Genomic DNA, 20,959 nt, shown 5'->3' on the forward strand with positions numbered 1-20,959 from the left:
AATATAACTCTGTTCAGCCTCAACTTTTACAACTATTGTTTATAAATATCTTTTTTGTTTCATTGTTTGCTGGGGGGGGGGGGGTTCAGATCTCTGACTTCCTCTGTTTGAGAATGTACTCCAACTGATAAAAGATGTGAAAATGAGCTGCCATTTAGATCTGCAGGAGGCTAGGCAAGTGACTCCACTGTGGTTGCAGAGCCCCTGTCACAGGGAGGATTTGAATCCAAGTTCTACTGATTCCAAGACATTCCTCTAGGCACTCCCACTCTTCTGTATAACAACTAAAGGCTGGAATCTGATGGGTTCCTTGATGTCCACCTACAGAGCATATCCAGGGTGTCCTTTAACCATTTTTTTAGCTTGGCCTGATTGTGAATGTATATTTGAAGAAGGAAAGAAAGAATCTAGGCCCGTAGTTGAGAAAGAGAGAGACAGAGACAGAAACATAGAGATGAGAGACAAAGAGAGGGCAGGGAAAAGAGAGAGAGAGAGAGAAGAGAGAGAGAGAGCGCAAAGAGCCAGAGAGAGAGTGGGAGACAGATAGAGACGGGAAGGAAAGTAAAAGAAGAAGAGAAAAAGATGAAGAAGGAGAAGGAGGAGGAGGAGGAGGAGGAGGAGGAGGAGGAGGAGAAGAAGAAGAAGAAGAAGAAAGAGGAGGAGGAGGAGGAAGAAGGGGGGGACTTCGTGAATGGATACAAGAATGTTAAGTTTTCTGGTACATTGATAAAACTTTTAAATATATCTTTTCTGAAGTTTCAGTTTACCTGAAAAGGCAAATTATCTTGATTGAGTCAAGACAATTTCTTAATTGCCATTTGCTACCACAAGTTCCTAATGCCTAGATTGTTTGTAGATACTTTGAACATGAATCAGGGTTAAAAAAAAATCCTATTGAATATTTCCTTTCTCCCATTTCTTGTTTTTTAAAGCTAGAAGGGACCTTGGGGCAGCTAGGTGGCACAGTGGATAGAGAGCCCCAGCCCTGGAGTCAGGAGGACCTGAGTTCAAACTCAACCTCTTCAGACACTTAATAATTGTCTAGCTGTGTGGCCCTGGGCAAGTCACTTAACCCCATTGCCTAAAATAATTAGTAAAAGTTTTAAAAAATTATTTTAAAAAAGCTAGAAGGAACCATAAAAAGCATTGAGTTCAATTCCCTAACTTTATAGAATAAACCCAAAGATTAAGTAACTTGTACATAGCCACAAAGGCAGCAAATAGCAGAACTGATTTTTAAACTCAGTTTTTTCAATCTAAACCCACTGTTTAGGCATTTTTAAGTCAGATTTATAATTACTCTAAGGAGCTGTTGCTTGTTTGTTTTAAGTGTGGCATGAAAATCCATACAAGAAAAATGAAGTGGACAAAGAATGACTATTGTCTAGACTAGATATACAGTTGAATGGATAATACATAGAGCTAGTCCATTGGTACTTATGTCCTGGCCAGACATTACAAATGAACAATGAGCTTGACCCAGAATTGAATGTGAGGAGGAGAGTAGGCTGATTCCCTATGGAAAATTTCTGTAGATATGCATAGAATATGGGCTGGGTACTAGCATCTACTGCATGATCAAGGATCATTGAAATATAGCAAGTCCAAAGAAAGAGGGAGGTTTACTAGTGGCTGGGGGCTCAGAACTAATTTCTGATTCAGTAAATCCATAATCCACATATCTCTTGACAACACATCAGTGGTGTCCTTCAAAAACAAGTGAAGCTAAGAGATGTAAGATCTTTGACTCTCTGGCAGTCATTGAAAGCACCTTGCCCCTTCACATAGCTATGTATGTGTAGGATCACCAGGGTGATGAGAGCGTAGGAAAAACCCAGCTTCTAATCTTTCCTGTTCACTGAGATCAGATGAGTGACTATCAATACACCGTGGTGATTAAATAACCCTGGAACAAATGGGCAGGCCACATAGGGGACCTTCGAAACAACCTGCGTATTCCATTGCTATTCATATCTATGAACAAAACTGAGACATTTTCATTGAAACTAGCAATCAAAGGCAGTTCATTCAGGTGCAACTGAAAAAGTATTCAGATTGACTGAAGAAACTTAGTCATGCCTTGTGGGTTTTATTTAAAATAGCAATCCAATTTGGATGCCAGCATTTCAGTGGTGAGCCAGGACAAATAAGTTCCAGTCAAGCCAAGAGGGAGCTGTGCAAAGAGAGGAAAGGAGAGGAGAGGGAGATGAAGAGCAGAGAAATAGAATTAGAGACAGACAAAAAGAAACCTAAGACCCCTTCCTAGTGTTTAGCCCCTCTCATATCTGGACTACTGAAATAAATAAGCTCCCAACTGATCTGTCTCCAATCTCTTCCCTTATCATTCATCCTCCTAGCTAATAAAGTTATTCCAAAAACCCAGATCTGATGCTGTCCCTTAACTTATGAAAACATCTTCTAAATCTCCTTATCATTGATTATCAGAGACTGAGGAATAGAGACCTGGAGAGATAAGACACCAAGAATCAAACAGAACAGGGGTAACAGATGAAAGGAAAAAGAAAAAAGTAGAATTAAGACATGTCTGAGAAAGGAGAGAATTGTCCCTCAAAGCATTTCACAGTAGAAGATGGGGCCAAAAGCACCACTTGCACCAAAGTCTTCAAAAGGACTGAGGGAAGTCCCATGAAAAAGTCTTTCCCTTCCCCATGTTTCCCTCCCCAGTACTTATCAATTGCCTAATATCCTTGTTTCTTTACCCAGACATTTATGGTAACCTGAATTTTTTCCTTAACTACAGGGAATTTAAGGGTTATTTAGAAATAAACAGAGAGAGCAGCTAGGTAGCACCTTGAATAAAGTACAGGACCTGGAGTCAGGAAGACCCAAGTTCAAATTCTGCCTCAGAAATTATTTGTTGTGTGACCTTAGGTAAGTCACTTAGTCTTGTTTCAGTTTCCTCATTGATTAAATAAGCTGGAAAAAGAAATGGCAAACCATTCCAGTACCTGTGCCAAGAAAAACCCAAATGGAGTCATGAAGAGTCAGACAGAATTGAAAAGACTCAACAAGAGATAATTATAAATTTAGATTAAGGCAGAGAGATAGCCATCTAGTTAAATGATGGGAATATTCTAACAGAAGTTTTTGGATTGTTATTGTACTTTTGATATCTAAACTACATAAAAAAGTGTGCAGAGAAAGGAATTACATAAAACTGACTTGTTAGTTTTAGATCAAGATCTCTTTGGTAGCCTGGTGAAGCCTACAGTCCCTGTTCTCAGAACCTGTTCTCAAATGCATAAAATAACATATAAAGAAACACAAAGGAAATCAATTACATTTGTCAAAATAAATGTAAACAAGTTAAGTTTCCACATTTGACCAAAGTCAAAAAACCAAGTTATTTGTTAACAGGGTGAGGCTAATTGATTAAATCCCCAGAGACCAAGGGATCAAAGAGGAACATTGGGTCACCTGTACTTGCAGTAAAAACATCCCTGACACTCCCTTCATCCACAGGTATAACAATATAATGTCAAAGTGAGGGAGACAACACATGGAAGAGAGTTCAGTTAGAGGTCAAAAGAAAGTCCCTAAAGTCCCAGGGATTCATAAACAGGGTGGACCAGCGGGTCAATGACAATCCCTAAGGATTTGGAGAGTACAATGGCGGGGCAGATGATAAGATCTGGTGGTAGGTTCTCCATTTTGTTGGAAAGTTGGTAGTTGGTGATTGCCCATTTGCCTAAGTGATGATAGCAGCCATGTCCTTATTTTTGTCAAGTGGTCAGGATGGGGTCTGGGAGACCCTTGCTATAGGAAAGCATGAAGGGAAGAGAAGACAAGGTGGAAGGGTCTTCTCATAAAGTCATGCCTTCCCCTATACAAGAGTAATCCTATTTCCACAATTTTTTTTTTTAACATTCATTTCCTTCTTCTCACTCATATGACTCCTTCCTAGTTTCGGCTCCTCACCATCTCATATTTGGACTACTGAAATGAACAGGCTACCAATTAATCCATCTCCAGTCTCTTCCCTTATCATCCATTCTCCACAGCTATTAAACATCCATTCCTAAAAACACAGATCTGATGCTGTCACTTAACTTATGAAAACATCTAAATCTTATCTCATTGACTATCAGATAAAATATACACTTCTTAGTCTAGCATTTAAAATCCTTACCAGGATGACTCCCACAAACCTTTCTAATTTTTTTCATACTGTTTCTCTTTATGCTTTCCATTCTAGTAGTCTAACTGGTCTCAATTAACCATTCTGAGGTCCATACATACCAATTTCATCTCCCACTTTCACAACTTTTCAGTAGTTCTCAGAACTCCTAGATTTCTTTAAAGCAATCAAGTACCAACTCATAAAATTCTTCCTGATTCTCCCTCATCCAATTTTTAGAAATCCTTTAAAAAATTATTTTGTTTTATTTTTATACAATTATTATTTAATATATTTAAACTGTAACCCCAAAGTAGAATGTAAGTTCCTTGAGAGCAGACACCCTGGCGGGGGTGGGGGGGGTATCCCTTATGCTTAGCACAGTGACTTTCACATAGAAGAGACTTAGTCAATTTGTTGAATTGAACCAAATAGTCAAAATAATGTTCCCAGCCTCTGAAGATTATTTCCAGTTTATTTGCAAAGGTAGCATTTTTGTAATAAGTCCCCAGATGTCTGATTTATAGACGCCAGTGATTATGTAATGGGAGCCAATTTGATCTGCTGAACTGGGACAGGCCCAGGTACCATAGAGAGAGCATTAATTTTCACCTTTTCCAATGGGGTACATGCCCTGGCCTCTGCCTCTCTTACAAATTGTATAAACTCAATTATATGTGCCAAAAAAATTTAGTCCTATTGCTTATACTCACCCAGGGCAGGTTACTATGGTGTGAAGCACTTCCGAAGGAGACTCAAGCCAGTATAAGACTTTTCTCTTCAGTTCTGAGTGTGACCTTCATTCCTCAACCCCTTCATTTGCCAACCTATTGCTCAACAGCCATTGCCACCAGAACTACAAAGTGACTTGTGGCTAAGGATACAGTTGCTATAGAGAGGATTCCAACTCAGAAATTCTGCTCTTGCAGACCTGCGGCGCTCCAGTAAGAACTTCTGAGAAGGGGGGAGGAGAAGAGGCATGGGACAATGATCCCCCACAAAACATGTCACAAAATCTTAGTGGGTAAGTTTTCTTGAGTTTCAGCCAAGCTGAAATGATATTTGCCATGTTCCTTTATCTGGCTCTTTCCAGATATATAAATATAAATGAAATCTTGAAACCAAGTTGTGCCAAATGAGTGGCAGGGGAAATATGGATGGAATGCCACTTGCAAAATACTTTTATGCTATAAATTTGTAAAATGAGACAGGCTGTCTCCTTAGGTATTTATGATTTGGGGGAAATTTTGTTGCCACAAACTGGTACCTTGTAAGACTCTATTATTTGGTTTTTGAGATAATCCAGTATACTTGACTGTTTTTCCCCCTCTCTTTTTCTTTTGTATTATGTGTTATTTCTGTTGTTCAATACTTCATAATAGTAGCTGACAGTTATAAGGTTTGTAAAGGGCTTTATGTACCTTGTCTCATTTGAAAGCTATAACAGTTCACATTTATGTGGCACTTTAAGGTTTACCAAATGTTCTCCAGATACTATCTTGCTTGGTTCTCACAACTTTATCAGGTAGTTGGCATTTTAATCCCTATTTTAAATATGAGAAAAATAAAACTCAAAGAGGATTGCTCAAGATCTCATACTAGGAAATGGTGAAGGTAAGGATGGAACCCAAGACTTTTGGACTCCCAATCCAATACACTATTCACTACAACAGACTCTTTTCAAAGGTCTTAATCCCTTTAGGTCAATATAGTAGGTGTGGCCTCCCTTAGGGTAGAAACACAAACTGTCCATTTTTATCTCTTAGCTAAACTACCTGTTGGGATCTCAATGGAGTAGATGCTCCTCCTCACAGGTTATTGCTTGCCCTTCATTCTTTTTTCTTTTTTGGCTTTTTGTAAGGCAATGGGGTTAAGTGACTGACCCAAGGTCACACAACCAAGCAAGTATTAAGTGTCTAAGATGGGATTTGAATTTAGGTCCTCCTGACTCCAGTGCTCTATCCACTGTGCCACCTAGCTGCCCCCTTGCCCTTCTTCTTCATAAAGAGAACTATGACATCTAGGAGATGTCATGACTTGCAAGTGAATTGAGTTTACTAAGGGAAAAAAGAATACCTAGAACACTGAGGCTTCTCTGTGGAAGGACTGGCTGCTGGGCAGCATGTTGTAGGGTAAAGGTTAAAGGTGTTTGTGGTCATTAATAAAGGACTGGTCTCAGTTCCAAGACAGGAAGGAGCACAAGTACTTGTAGCCACAAAAATGTAGGGACCCACAGGCATAGTTGTGTGGTTGGTAGGAGAGAATAAAGCAGGACAGTAAGATCATCTTCTCTTCCCCTTTGAAAATTAGAGCTATAAAGGAGAGATGAGATAAATGTGAGGTAGGCTGGAGGGAGAAGGTTCACCTGGGTTATTATGCTATGAGAAAATATACCCTAGGGAAAAAAAAATGTGGATTTTCTAGGCTACTGAAGGCCTTGTTACTGCTACAGGAAAGAGGAATTGAGTAGTTTTGAGCTATTCTACATTTATATTACCTAATTTTAAGTGGGCTCTTACTAAATCAAAGCAATGCTCCTTCTCTATCTCATTCACAAGAGCAGTTGTTCCTTCTCTTTTCTCTTCTTTTCAAACTTGTTATAATACCCCCCCCCCCACCTCCATGCACTCAGGTGAGGATCTGAGCTCATACATCATCAAAAAAAAAATTGAGGTCATCCATCACATCCCTCTTCTCTTCTAATTTTCACCTCACATCTACTTGAAACCCTTCATCACTATCTCCCCTTTAATTCTAATCCCTGAGGAAGAGATGGCCTTTTTCCTTGCCAAGAAATACTTATCTCCATGTACCTTAGATCCATTTTCATCTTCTCCAATAGATTGTCTCCATGATCTAATCTTCATTCTTTCCTTGTCTTTTGGTTCCTTTCCCTATTGCTTATCCATCTCTCCTCCATTCCTAATTTGTTATTCTCTCTCCTCTTGCTTCTTTTCTAACCTGATTTAATCACTGAGAAACCCTGAGGGTTTTACCCTCCCTGCTTAATTTTTTGGTGGAGGGGAATGTTCATTCTTGGCCTCTTTTCCTCATTTCTTTCTTAACTAACCTTATTCATTGAGTGGGTGTTGCCTCCTTCAAAATGTAACCTGAAAAAGACTTACCTTTTTTTCTTTTTTTGGTTTTTGCAAGTATCATTGAAAAAGATTATTTTTATGATTATAATTTTCAAGAAATTTTAACTGATTTTGATATATTAATGGAAGAAATCTTGGATTTCTGGAAGAAGCTTTTAAGGCAGTAATTAGCAAACAATAGATACATAGTTAGAACTAAGCAGAATAGGGGCAGGAATTCACCCAAATTCTCCCAAATTCCATTCCAAACAATTTTAAAATAATGTCTCAAATAGAATTCTGCACTAAGGAGAACCAACAAAAGGTTAGGGTGAAACAGTTTTCCAGCTCAGGACAACTTAGGTAATAGGGAGGAAAGGTCTGCCTCATGGGGTGGTGGTCCAGCCTGCTACACAGTGGAAAGGCCAACAGCCAGGCTTGGAGGTACCAGCAGTTTTGTAAGCTCTCAGTCAATAGATGATAAGGGGGTTGGACAACTGATTAGAGAGAGATTATAGATGACCTTTTGCTAGCTGGGTTCAGATCCTATTGCATTGCCCTGATGCAGTTCTGGGTCATAGCTCAAGAGTGAAGAGAAAGTGCCAGAGGGGAATAGGGACCTTAGTTACAATTATAGGGTGGAGAAGATGTTTGTGGTCATTAATAAAGGACTGGTCTCAGTTCCAAGACAGGAAGGAGCACAAGTACTTGTAGCCACAAAAATGTAGGGACCCACAGGCATAGTTCTAGGGCAAAAAGGAGAGATTACACTTGTGGCTGCAGGGGAGCAGGGGCCCTGGTCAGAGTTCCAAGGTGGACGCAGTGCTTCTGGTCCTGGTCACTCACAGTTCCAAGGTAGAAAGGAACACTAGTATTTGTGGGGAACTTGGGGACAGTTCTAGGATCATGAAGAATAGGCAGGCTTTCAGAGCACATCAGATAAGCAGAACTCATCATCTCACATAAAAGAGATACAAAGGGAAGAGCTCTTACAGTGGAAGGGAAAATGTAGCCTTGGACCATACTCTCATCAGAATTGGCTGAAAGAGAAGATAACATACATACTTAGTTGAGTATATTTTCCACAGAAAGAAAAAGGAGGGGATGGGGACAAAAGAGGTAAGTGGGACTGATAGAAGGGAGGTAGTGGTAAGAAAAAAAAAGTTTTGTAAAGGAATTAGACCTAAAAGAAAAGGATTAGGTTTTTTCCTCTCTATTCTTGAGGGTTCTTATCTTCTTGGAAGGGGAGAAGGTTTATGTTTATTCCTATGTTTACTCTTATAACATTCAATTTACATCAATGTATGGCATGGAAACAATGTAGAGACTGTCAGACAGCCTTGGGGGGGGAGGAAAGGGAGGAGGGGGGAATAATTGTAGAATTCAGAGCCTTGCAAAAAATGATGGGTGCATATTACTATTGTATATAATTGGAAAACAAATAAAATGTTAAAATGTTAAAAAAAATAAAAGGAATTAGAAATCATAAGTATGAATGTGAATGGAATGAACTCACACACAAAATGGAAGCAGATAATAGAATGGATTGAAAACCAGAATCTAACAATATGTTGTTTATAAGAAACACTTGAAACAGAAAGACATGCCTAAAGTAAAAATAAGGGGCTGGAGCAGAATCTATTATGCTTCTGCTGTTTAAAAAAAAACAGTAGGGTTAGGAATAATGATCTCATACAAAACAAAAATAGAACTAATTAAGAGAGATTAACAGGGGGTGGCTAGGTGTTACAGTGGGCAGAGCACCAGTCCTGGAGTCAGGAGTACCTGGGTTCAAATTCGGTCTCAAGACACTTAATAATTACCTAGCTGTGTGGCCTTGGGCAAGCCACTTAACTCCATTTGCCTTGCAAAAACCTAAAAAAAAAAAAAGAGAGAGAGATTAACAGGGGAAATTACATTTTGCTAAAAAGTACCATAGACAATAAAGTAATATCAATACAAAACATAATATGCCAAATGGCATAGCATCCAAATTCTTAAAGGAAAAGTTAAATGAATTACTAGAGTTTATAGACAATAAAAGTATATTAATGGGAGACCTGAACTTTCCTCTTTCAGAACTAGATAAATCTAACAAAAATATGAACAAGAAGTTAAAAAGATGAATAGAATTTTAGAAAATTAGATATATACCATACCTCTGGAGAAAACTGAATAGAAATAGAAAAAATATACTTTTTTCTTAGCTGCACATGGCACCTTCACAAAAACCGATAATGCATTAGCATATAAAAACCTCACAACAAATGCAGAAAAATAGAAATATTAAAAGCATCTTTTTCAAATCATAATGCAATAAAAATTATATCCAATTAAGAACTGCAGAGATACAGATTAAAAATCAATGAGAAACTTAAATAATCTGATCCTAATGAATCAATGGGTCAAAGAACAAATCATAGAGACAATCAATAATTTCATTAAAGAGAATGATAACAATGAGACAACATACCAAAATTTATTAAATGTAACCAAAGCAATACTTAGGGAAAAATTTTATCTAAAGAGTTGCATCAATAAAATAGAGGAAAAAACAGATCACTGAATTGGGCATACAATCAAGAATTCTAGGAAAAGAACAAAATAAAAATACCTAATTAAATATTAAATTGGAAATCCAGAAAAATCAAAGGAAAGACTAATAAAATTGAAAGTAAGAAAATCATTGAACTAATAAATAAAGTAGGAGCTGATTTTATGAAAAAAATACAGGAAGGTAAAAATAAAATTACAAATAAAATTGAAAACAAAAATGACAATTACAATAAAATTACAAACAAAAATTACAATAAAATTACAAATCCAAACAATTTCATAAATATTAATTGCTCATGGAAAGGCCAAAACAATATAATAAAAATGACAATTTTGCTGAAATTAATTTACTTATTCAGTGGCAATAATTATTTTATGGAGCTAGAGAAAAAAATATAAAAATTCATCTGGAAGAACCAAAGATTATAATTTCAAAGAAATCAATGAAAAAAAATGATAGAAGTTGGTTTAGCAATAACAAGTCTCAAACTGTATTACAAAATGATAATCATTTTTTTTTAAGTTTTTTTTTTACAAGGCAATGGGGTTAAGTGGCTTGCCCAAGGCCACACAGCTAGGTAATTATTGAGTGCCTGAGGCTGTATTTGAACTTCAAGGCACTTCTGACTCCAGGGCTGGTACACTGCATCACCTAGCTGCCCCCAAAATGGCTATCATTTTTAAAAGTACTGGCTAAGAAATAGAGAATGAATCAGTGGAATAAATTAGGCACACAAAACATAATAGTAAATGACTCCAGTAATCTGGTGTTAATAAACCCAAAGATTCCAGTTTGGGGGACAAGAATTCATTATTTGACAAAGGTTCTGGGAAAACTTGAGAGCAATCTGGCAGAAATTAGGTTTAGACCAGAATTTCATCTATATATACCAAGATAAAGTCAAAATGGGTAAATGATTTAGACATTGCTAATATCATAAGCAAATTAGGGGAGCATGGAATAGTTTAACTCTCAGATCTATAGATAGGGAAATAATTTATCTTTCTAAACAAGAGATAGCCAGCATTACACAATGTAAAAAAAAGGATGATTTTGATTATATTAAACTAAAATGTTTGTACACAAAGAAAACCAATGCAGCAAAAATTAGAAGAAAAACAAAAATTGAGGAAAACATTTTTAAAGTAAACATCTCTTATAAAGGTTTCGTTTCTCAAATATATAGAGAACTGATTCAACTTTATAAGAATACAAGTTATTCCTTAGCTGATAAATGGTCAAAGGATATGAATAAGCAGCTTTCAGAAGAAGCAATCAAAGCTATCTATAATCATTTGAAAAAAATGCTCTAAATCACTACTGTTAAACCAATGCAAATAAAAACCACTTTGAGGAACCACCTCACATCTATCAGATTGGATAATATGAAAGAAAATGAAAACAACAAATTTTAGAGAGCATGTGAAAAAATCAGGACACTAATGCACAGTTAAGGAATTGTGAATCAATTCAATCATTCTGGAAAGCAATTTGGAACTATTCTCAAAGGGCTATAAAAGTGTAAATATCCTTTGACTCAGCAATATCACTACCAGGTCCGTATTCCAAAGAGAGTACAAGAAAAGGAAAAGGACCTATATATACAAAAATATTTATAGCTGCTATTTTTGGTGGCAAATAATTGGAAATTGAGGATATGTCCACAATTGCGCATATGAATGATGGAATACTGTTGTGCTGTAAGAAATGTTGAGCAGGAGAATGCCAGAAAAATCTGGGAAACTTAAATAAACTGATGGAAAGTAAAGTGAGCAGAACCAGGAGAACATTGTACATAGAAACAGCAATATTGTATGATGATCAGCTGTGAATAACTCTCAGCAATACATCGAAGGACTTATGATGAAAAAGGTTATCCACCTCCAGAGAAAGAACTGATCCTGTTTGAAAGCAGATAGAAGCATATCATTAAAACTTCCTTCTTTTCCTTTTTCATCATCTTCTCCTCCTCCTCTTCTTCTTTTTCCTCCTCCATCTCCTCCTCATTTTCATTCATATATAATTTATATAAAATTTCTTTCCTTCTTATTTAGAAGACAGGGGAAGGAGAGAATTTGGAACTCAATTCCAAATGTTATTTTTTTTTTTACATAAAATTGAGAAAAAAATATGAGAAAAAATAAAACAGTAGGCATAATGGAATTTTGCATTTGCTACATCTCCATTGCATAATGGTAAAGATAATTGTTTATTTTTTATGTATAATCTATTTTATTTCATAAACATATACATGTGTGTATAAATATATAGATATATATGCACACATATATCTAATTGAAAAAGTCCAGTAGTGCTTCCCTCCAAACATCCCTGCACCCCCCAGCAAATTCCAGACTAGACTCGACAATATTACAGTGAGGCTATGGACTAAGAATTTTATAGCTCTGTCTGTGTATCAGAAGGCTTTCCAATCATCTTAATAGACAATTCCACTTTATATAGTCTTGGACTTGATATTCAGTCTGGGTCTACAACTATATAAAAAAGGACAAAAATAAATTAACCTTTTTTTTTAAGAAATGCAGAGACCAGAATATAAAAATACTTAGGTGTTCAAGTCTATAAATCAAAGGACACTCCAGTGTCAGTGATCTTGGGTTCAAATTCTTACTTCCCCTGTCCTCATTGTGTGGAAAAATGACGAGGTCCCTGAGGGTCTGTCCAGCTCTATGGACCTATTTCTTCATTGGGATAAGGAGGTAGCTCTGGATTTTAAAGTACTAATGCTGTCAGTTCCCAGTAAAGATAATTTTTTAAAAAAATAGTTAACATTTACATAACTTCAAGATTTTTTAAATACTTCATAAATACTATCTATTTTTATCCTCACATCATTCTTAGGAAGTGGATCCTAATATTATCCCTATATTAAGAGATGAGGTTACTGAAGCAAACAGAGTAAACTGAGATAAATAAACCAGGATTACACAGGCAAATAAGAGTCTGAGGTTGAATCTGAACTTAAGTATTTTTGATTCCTAAGTAAGTGCAGGGGTACAATAGATAAAGTGCCATATCTCAAGTCATGAGTTCGAATTTGAACTCAGACATAATTTGTCCCTAGGCAAATTACTTCACCCTGTTTATCTAAGTTCCTCATCTTTAAAATGAACTGGAGTGCCAAGGAAATCCCAAATGGAGTCACAAAGAGTCATACACAATTGAATAACAACTAATTTCTGACTTCAGTGTTAAAGGTCCATGGCTCTATCCATTGTTCCACATTGTTGGCCCTGGTGAGGTTCATTTACAATATTGATTGTGATAACCTGCCTTTTATTTTTTTACTAATATCTTCATTAATTATACAGGCATACTTCATTTTATTGTGTTTCACAGATGTGTTTTGTTTTGTTAAAAACTAAAGATTTGTGGCAACCCTGTGTTGAGCTAGTCTATAGGCACTATTTTTCTAGCAGTATGTGTTCACAATATGTCTGTGGCACATTTTGGCAATTCTTACAATATTTCAAGCTATGATCAGTGATCTTTGATATTAATATTATAGTTGTTTGGGAGTGTCACAAACCATGCCCTTATAAGATGGCAAACTTAATCGATAAACTGTTGTGTGTATTCTGACTGTTCACTGATCAGGTCATTCCCCCATCTCTCTCCCTCTACCTGGGCCCTATTCCCTGAGACACACCAATATTGAAATTAAGCAATAATAATAATAATAATAATAATACAATGACCTCTAAGTGTTCAAATGAAGGATAGAGTCAATTTATCTGTCAAACTTCATTATTGTCTTATTTTAAGAAACCACCACAGCCATCCCAAACTTCAGCCACCATCACCTTCATCATTCAGCAGCCAGCAATACTGAGGAAAGATCCTTCACCAGGAAAAAGATAACTACTAGCTGCAAGCTTAGATGATGGTTAACATTTTTTGCAATATAGAATTTTTAATTAAGGTATGTTCATTGCCTTTATTTTGGATATAATACAAGTACACATATAATAGATTACATATAATTTAAATATAACTGAAACCAAATAAATTATATCTTTATTGAGATATGCACTTTATTGTGGTGAACTAGAACAAAATTTGAAATATCTCTAAGCTATACCTATATCCTTGAAAGATAGATAAAAGACAGATACAGAGAACTCCTAAAGATTGTAGTTGGGAATATAAACATACACATTAGTAACTATCAATGGTTCCTTTATACCTTTGGTTGGGGTATTAATGAGGACTGAAATTACCTTTTACTTCCTTTCCCAACACATGGTAAGTATCTAATAAATGTATAATCTAATCTTTACTTTTTTCTCAGTTATCTTGTGAATCAGTCCTTCAACTATCTCATAATCCTGTAATCTCTAGGATAGATCTATTTCCTTCATGTACTTTTTCATAAAAATCCTGCTGTTTTCTTTATTTTGTTATCTTTAATTTCTCCTCTGAACACATCTTAAACTATGATGTTAGAAGTGTTAGTATTTATGCTAGAAGTGTTAGAAAAATACTGTACTCTCTAGTGAAAAGTTTGCTATATAAATCTTTGCAGATCTTTTAAATTTTATTCTGTTCGTTGTCCTTCCATTTTCAACCTTAAATGTCCTGGGACATGGAAGATGGCTTTTTTTTTTTTAACCAAGCATCTTTTAAAAACTATTGTTACTCTCCACTGTTTCTCTTTGCTTTTAATTAAAAAAAATTTTTTTTTCAGATTTTTCAAGGCAATGGGGTTAAGTGGTTTGCCCAAGGTCACACAGCTAGGTAATTATTAAGAGTCTGAGGTCAGATTTGAATTCAGCTCTTCCTGACTCCAGGGCTGTGTTCTATTTACTGCACCAACTGGCTGCCCTGCTCTTCGCTTTTAAAAGGTAGCATCCACCATCTTTCTTCATAAGATTTTATTACCAAGTTCATTTCTTAAATTTGCCTTTGCCAACCATTTTTCTCTGTGTTAGGTAAGTAAGGCAAATGCTTTTTAGATTCTTTTGGTATCCCTGAGATACCAAATGATGTACAGCAGTTAAATCTCTGTATAAAATAATTCTAATTGGTTTCTATTGTCCATTATCCATTTTCATTTTTAAGTGCATATTTAATTAGTTCAAGATAGAGTTGTTTCGACTTTGTTTTTTAACATATTCTTTTTTAACTTTCTATTCTTTTTATTTTTTTGATAAGGCAGTAGGGTTAAGTAACTTGCCCAAGGTCATAGCTAAGTCAGTATCAAGTGTCTGAGGTTAGATTTGAACTCAGGTCCTTCTGGCTCTAGGATTGGTGCTCTATCCACTTAGCTGCCCCAACTTTTTATTAATTCTGACCTTTACTCCAACAAATCAATGATCTAAATGTTACACAGCTATTATAAGGATTATTGCCATATAAGTTATAATTATAAAAATAGCCAGTATTTGCATAGTATTTCAAGTCACAAATCTCTCTACAAATATAGTTTCATTTTACTTTCACAATAACCTTGGAGAGAGACACTATTCTTATTTCTGCCTTACAAAGGAGGGAATAGAGATTTATGATTACATAGTCAATAAGTGTTGGGAACAGAATTTGAACCCAAGTCTTCCTGCCTTCAGGTCCAGAGCTCTAGTCATATCAGCATACTACCTCTGTAATACCTGTAATACCAGCATATACATCCTGATGGTGCTTGTATTAAATCATTTCACTGCTCAGAGAGACATTTGCAAATTCTAGCTGCTTCCTGCATTTGTTAACATTTCTCCCTCTGTTTGCAGAATGCTATGGAAGTCTAGGCTCCTGAATGTTGCAGAAATTCCAATCAAGAAGGAGAGGAAGGTAGAAGCTGATACTAAGTATGAAAACTTAGTCTTTCAAAGAGAATCTTCACTGTTTCCAAGTGGAACTTTCCAAAAATCAGAAGCAGGAACATCTCAGGCCATCTCATCCTTTACAACATTAAGCTATAGAGATGATTACAGGCTCACCGTTCCCTGTTCATTATGCAATCAAGAAATATGTCCATCTGAATTTCTTATCCATAAGAGAAAACACAAAGCCATGACCACGATGGGCTACACGGTGATAGCTGGAGAAAAACTAGAAAGAGGCATTCTTATCTTAAAGAGGCGATTCCTTCTCTCTTCGATAATTGCAGCCAATTCACTTAATGAAAAAATCAAAACAAGCATTGACAAGGCTTATGAGTTCCTTTGTATGCAGGACAATCCTTCTTATTACACGATTCTTAGCAGTTCTTTCAATAGCTCTGTACACCTTAAGAAAACAAACAATCCAGTTGTTAATGCTGTTGCCATCTGTGAAGACCAAAACAAGACATGGAAACAAGTCATGGAAGACAGATATGTTTTCCGGAACAGATATGGGAAGAAATCCAATACATGTTTCTTTGGCTTGTTTGATGGACAACATGGCTCTACAGCAGCTGAATTCATGGCTGAAGAACTTCCGAAATTTTTGTTGGACCAGCTTGCTCTATTTGATTTTTCTTATAAGTTGACCAAGGGAGAACAAAGCTTTATCAACTCTTTTGACACAGTGTTTAAGGAAGCTTACAGGGAACAAGAATACTTGTTTTCTTCCCAAGTGATGAGTTCAACTTCATGCTATGATTATGAGTATATCCATAGGGCTTTTGCTAAAGCTTTCTGGAGGATGGATAGAGTTTTGAGACTTGGAAGGAAGGAAGTATCCAACTTCTATTGGAGTGGCTGTACAGCAGTTGCCTGTTTACTGGAATCTGATGACCATTTTGGTACTAGTACCTCTAGGAAAACTGCCAGTTTACCTGAGGATTCAGAAATGAAAATGGAAGAACAGCCTTCTCATTTTTCCAACCAATCAGAAAGTAACTCGGGAATATTACATATTGCTAATGTCGGTATGTAAGTTGCCTAGTAATAGCCAAAAGTTGACCTTATTATATTTCTTAGTAGCAAAGAAAATGTCTAGTGAGGAAAATACTATATGACCAATACACGCCAAATTTCAATATTATTCAGTTCAATTCCACAGATATTTATCAGGTAACTTCTGAAACTAGGGACAGCTAGGTGGTACAGTGACTAGAGTGTTGGGCCTGGAGTTAGCAAGACTCATCTTTCTGAATTCAAATCTGGCCTCTGACATTTGTTAGTTGCATGACCTTGGGCAAGTCACTTTGTCCTGTTTGCCTCAGTTTCCTCATCTGTAAAATGAGCAAAGGAAATGGCAAGCCACTTCAGTATCTTTGCCCAAAAAACCCCCAATGAGGTCATGGAGAATCAGATGTAACAGAACAAAAATAACTGAGAGTAGAGCATTATGTTGTAACCTGGGAGACATGCAAATTCTGGAAATAAAATGTGGTTACTTCTTCAAAGGAAATTACTGCCTAGTAGGGGATCTGACACACATACATACTAATTAATTCAAGATAAGTTCATAAGAGAAGTAAGTCTGAGAAGTCTGGGAAAAACTTATCGCTTACTGGGATAAAGCAGTGAAGACTTTCTAAATGGGGTAGAATTTGAATTGGACTTGGACTAATTTGGTTTGACCAGAACTCAATAGTCTGGGGTGGAAGGCAGGAAAAAAGTAGAACATTCTAAGATAAAGGAAACAAAGGCAATGAAATGGGAATATTCAGGGTGCAACAGAAACAAAGAACTGCTTAGTTGGGGCTGGATTATAGAATATCTGGAGGGCAATCTTTTAGGATAAAGTTGAAGAAGCTGACATGGTGCTAGCTCATGAAGAACAAAGAATAAATTAGGGAGTATTCATTTTCCTGATGGGATTGAGTCATTAAATGGTTTTGAGCAGAGAAGCAACATGGCCACATTTCTATATAAAGGAGAGAGGGGCAGGATGGTTTGCAAGGGGACAAGGAAGAGGGTGAATTTAGAAAGATCCATCAGGAAAGAGTAGCTTACTTAAAACTTTCAATGCAGAAGCATGTTATGTTGAAAAATATATATTTTCCGCAAGTTTTATTTGTTATTTAGTTGTTTTAGGTTCATTTATAGAGTATTAGGAAGAAACTAACATAACAGCAACTGTAATTGATCCCTTGTGAAATTTTTATTTTGGCCCAAATTTGGCACAAAATAGTCAGCACATGGGGTGGCTAGGTGGCGCAGTGGATAAAGCACCAGCCCTGGAGTCAGGACTACCTGGGTTCAAATCTGAGCTCAGACACTTAATAATTACCTAGCTGTGTGGCCTTGAGCAAGCCACTTAACCCCATCTGCCTTGCAAAATCCTAAAAAAAAAAATTGTCAGCACAGGACACAAGGAAATATTTTTTTCAATTTTGAAAAAGTCAGTAGAGTTGTGGCAATATTAGAACAGAAGAAAAGTCTGGGTCAATGTGGATAGAAAACAGGTTTTTGTAATTGATAAGATATGTGAGGGAAAGAAGACAGAGAATAACAAGTTTAGGAATTAATTTGGAAGATGGGATGAATGGTAGTGCCAATGATAAAAAAGTGGATTTAAGAGGAAACAAAACAATTTGTTCCAAATGTTTTATTTTTTCCAATTATGGTACATGTAAACATTTTTTTAATATTTGTTATTTTTTTAAATTTTGAGTTCTAAATTCTCTCCTCCATTTCTTTTCTTCTCCAGTCATTGAGAATGCAAGTAATTTGATACACATTTTTTGGTATATTGACTGCAGGGCACCTATTTTAGGTGCACTATTTTCTTTCTCACACCAAGAGATGTGGTGCACTTAGGCGGATCCAGGGGGCTGCCAAATTCCACTGCTGCTTCTAGTGAGAAGATAATCCTATGGTCTAGGCCACCTGTGTGCAGAGTTGTGACTACAGCTCCCAGTGTATCTATCCTGCTGCTTTGTCACTTGCTGGTCACCAGAGGACTTTGAGATAAAAATGGTGAAATGGAATAGATGATCTTTTGATTCCTGCATAAATTGGAGGTAGAGTTGCACAAAGTCATCAACCTTATTTTCTCTTCTAGAGTCATCACAGACCAATGGCAGGACAGGGTCAAGACTAATGGTGATAGTTCTAGATGCAGTGGATGACCTTGCCATGTTTGATGTCTAACCAAACTCTAAGCACTCTACAATGCTTACTTTGGCCACCTTCATGGCTGTTGGACTGAATTGTTCTCATCTGCCATTCCACTAGGGGAAATCTTTAGTGCTTGGGGTAGACACCTCTACCCCCACTCCAACTCATTGATGGGATTGAGACGTCTCTGTTACCCTCAACATGATTTAGCCCACCTGCCAAAACAGTTTTCCAGGCTGTGGCTACTGCAAATACTATAGCTTTTTGGGGTCACAGGTAAGAGTTAGGTGGATTAGGTGGACACCCAAGGTGGAAAGTACCCTAAACCCGAAGTACTAGTCTTCCTTGAACAGCCTAGCATGATATTTTCAACCACATTGTCAAATGCCTTCCCTGAGGATGAAAACAGCGTCTAGATCAGCTATTGTTCTAATGGTCAATTCTCCAACTTGAAAAGGCTACAAGCCAAGACTAAAGGAACGTTGATGCATAATTTTTTTAGGGTTTTTTTTTTTTGCAAGGCAAACGGGGTTAAGTGGCTTGCCCAAGGCCACACAGCTAGGTAATTATTAAGTGTCTGAGACCGGATTTGAACCCAGGTACTCCTGACTCCAGGGCCGGTGCTTTATCCACTACACCACCTAGCTGCCCCTGGTGCATAATTTTTTGTTTGTAGATGACTGTGCACTTGATGCAGCCTCTGAAGCTGAGATGCAACAAAGTATGGATCAATTTTCTGCTGCTTGTGCTAATTTTTGTCTAACAATTAATACTAAGGAAACTCAGAAGCTCCATCAGTTGGCTCCACACCATCCATATGTGGAACTATCTATTACAGCAAATGGAGAAGTTTTGAATATGGATAAGTTCACATACTTTGGTGGTATACTTTCCAGGTGATAATGTGGTTGACACATGTATTGCCTGAGCTAACTCTGTATTTGAGAGACTCCAAAGAAGGAGAGAAGAGGTATTGACTATCAAACTGAAGGAATACAGAGACATTGTGCTGACCTCATTGTTGAGGTCATTGTGAAACCTGGACAGTCTACCATCACCAAACTAAGAAACTGAATTGCTTTCATCTGAATTATCTTAGGAATATACTGAAGATCACCTGGCAGGAAAAGATACCACACACTAAAGTCCATTCTCAAGCTAAACTGTCAAGCATTCAAATCTTACTGTCGAGAGTACTATGTGCTATTCTGGCCTGGCCATGTTGCTCAAATGTCAAAGATACACCTGCCAAAAGGACTATTTTATGGAGAACTCACAAAGGGTGAGTGCTCACATGGTGGTTAGAAAAAGTGATATAAGGCCACTCTCAAGAACTTTGGAATTGATTGCATGATTTGGAAAACACTGGCACGAGACCACCCAGTAGGACATGCCATTCTCTGGGAAGGTGCTGTGCTCTATGAACAAGAAAAGAAATGTGAGATATGCAAATTTATGAGAATTTAGAGAATCCACCCCAAATGTTCACATGTCCTAATTGTGCCCACCCTGTGGGAGAGCCTACCAAACTTGACTCCAACATAATGATGTCATTTTGGTCCTCTTTAAGAACAAAAATAACAGTCACCCATTTTGATTTAGACTATACATATGCAGTCATGTAAAACATATTTCCATATTAGTCATGTTGTGAAATAAAATACAGACCAAAAAACCCCAAGAAAAATATGGAAAGTTTACAAAAGTATGCTTTGCTCTGCATTCAGACTCCATTAGCACTTTCTCTGGAGGTGGATGGCCTTTTTCATCATGAGCCCTTTGGAATGATCTTAGATAATTTTATTGCTAAGAACAGCAAAATCATAGTTGATCATTATATATTATTGCTGCTATTACATATCTGTTGTCTTGGTTCTGCTCACTTCACTTTGAATCAAGGTTTTCTGAAAGCATCTTGCTCGTCATTTCCCATCACAGTCGTATGCTACAACTTGTTCAGCTATTCCTCTCAAATTTTTTTGGACACCAGCAAAAAAGCTTCTATAAATATTTTTGTACTTATGAGTCTTTTTTACTTTTTTGTGTGATATCTTTGGTATAGATATAGTAATGGTATTGCCAAGTCAAAGGGTTTATAGCCCTTTGGGAATATTTCTACAATTTGGAATTTTGATATATTGAATTGAGTGGACAGACTGGAGTTGCAAGTGGAAAT

At 36.8% G+C, this 20,959-nt stretch overlaps 1 protein-coding gene across 1 annotated transcript; it reads left to right on the forward strand.

Annotated features, from left to right (window-relative positions):
* The first annotated feature begins 5,031 nt into the window (after positions 1-5,031).
* Positions 5,032-18,230, forward strand: PP2D1 (protein phosphatase 2C like domain containing 1). Its single transcript, XM_074195725.1, has 2 exons — positions 5,032-5,162; positions 15,520-18,230. The coding sequence occupies exons 1-2, from the start codon at positions 5,143-5,145 to the stop codon at positions 16,649-16,651; spliced, it is 1,152 nt and encodes a 383-aa protein (XP_074051826.1). The 5' UTR covers positions 5,032-5,142; the 3' UTR covers positions 16,652-18,230.
* Positions 18,231-20,959: the final 2,729 nt, after the last annotated feature.

The sequence above is a fragment of the Macrotis lagotis genome, chromosome 7 (assembly GCF_037893015.1).
Source record: "Macrotis lagotis isolate mMagLag1 chromosome 7, bilby.v1.9.chrom.fasta, whole genome shotgun sequence".
Lineage (NCBI taxonomy): Eukaryota > Metazoa > Chordata > Mammalia > Peramelemorphia > Peramelidae > Macrotis > Macrotis lagotis.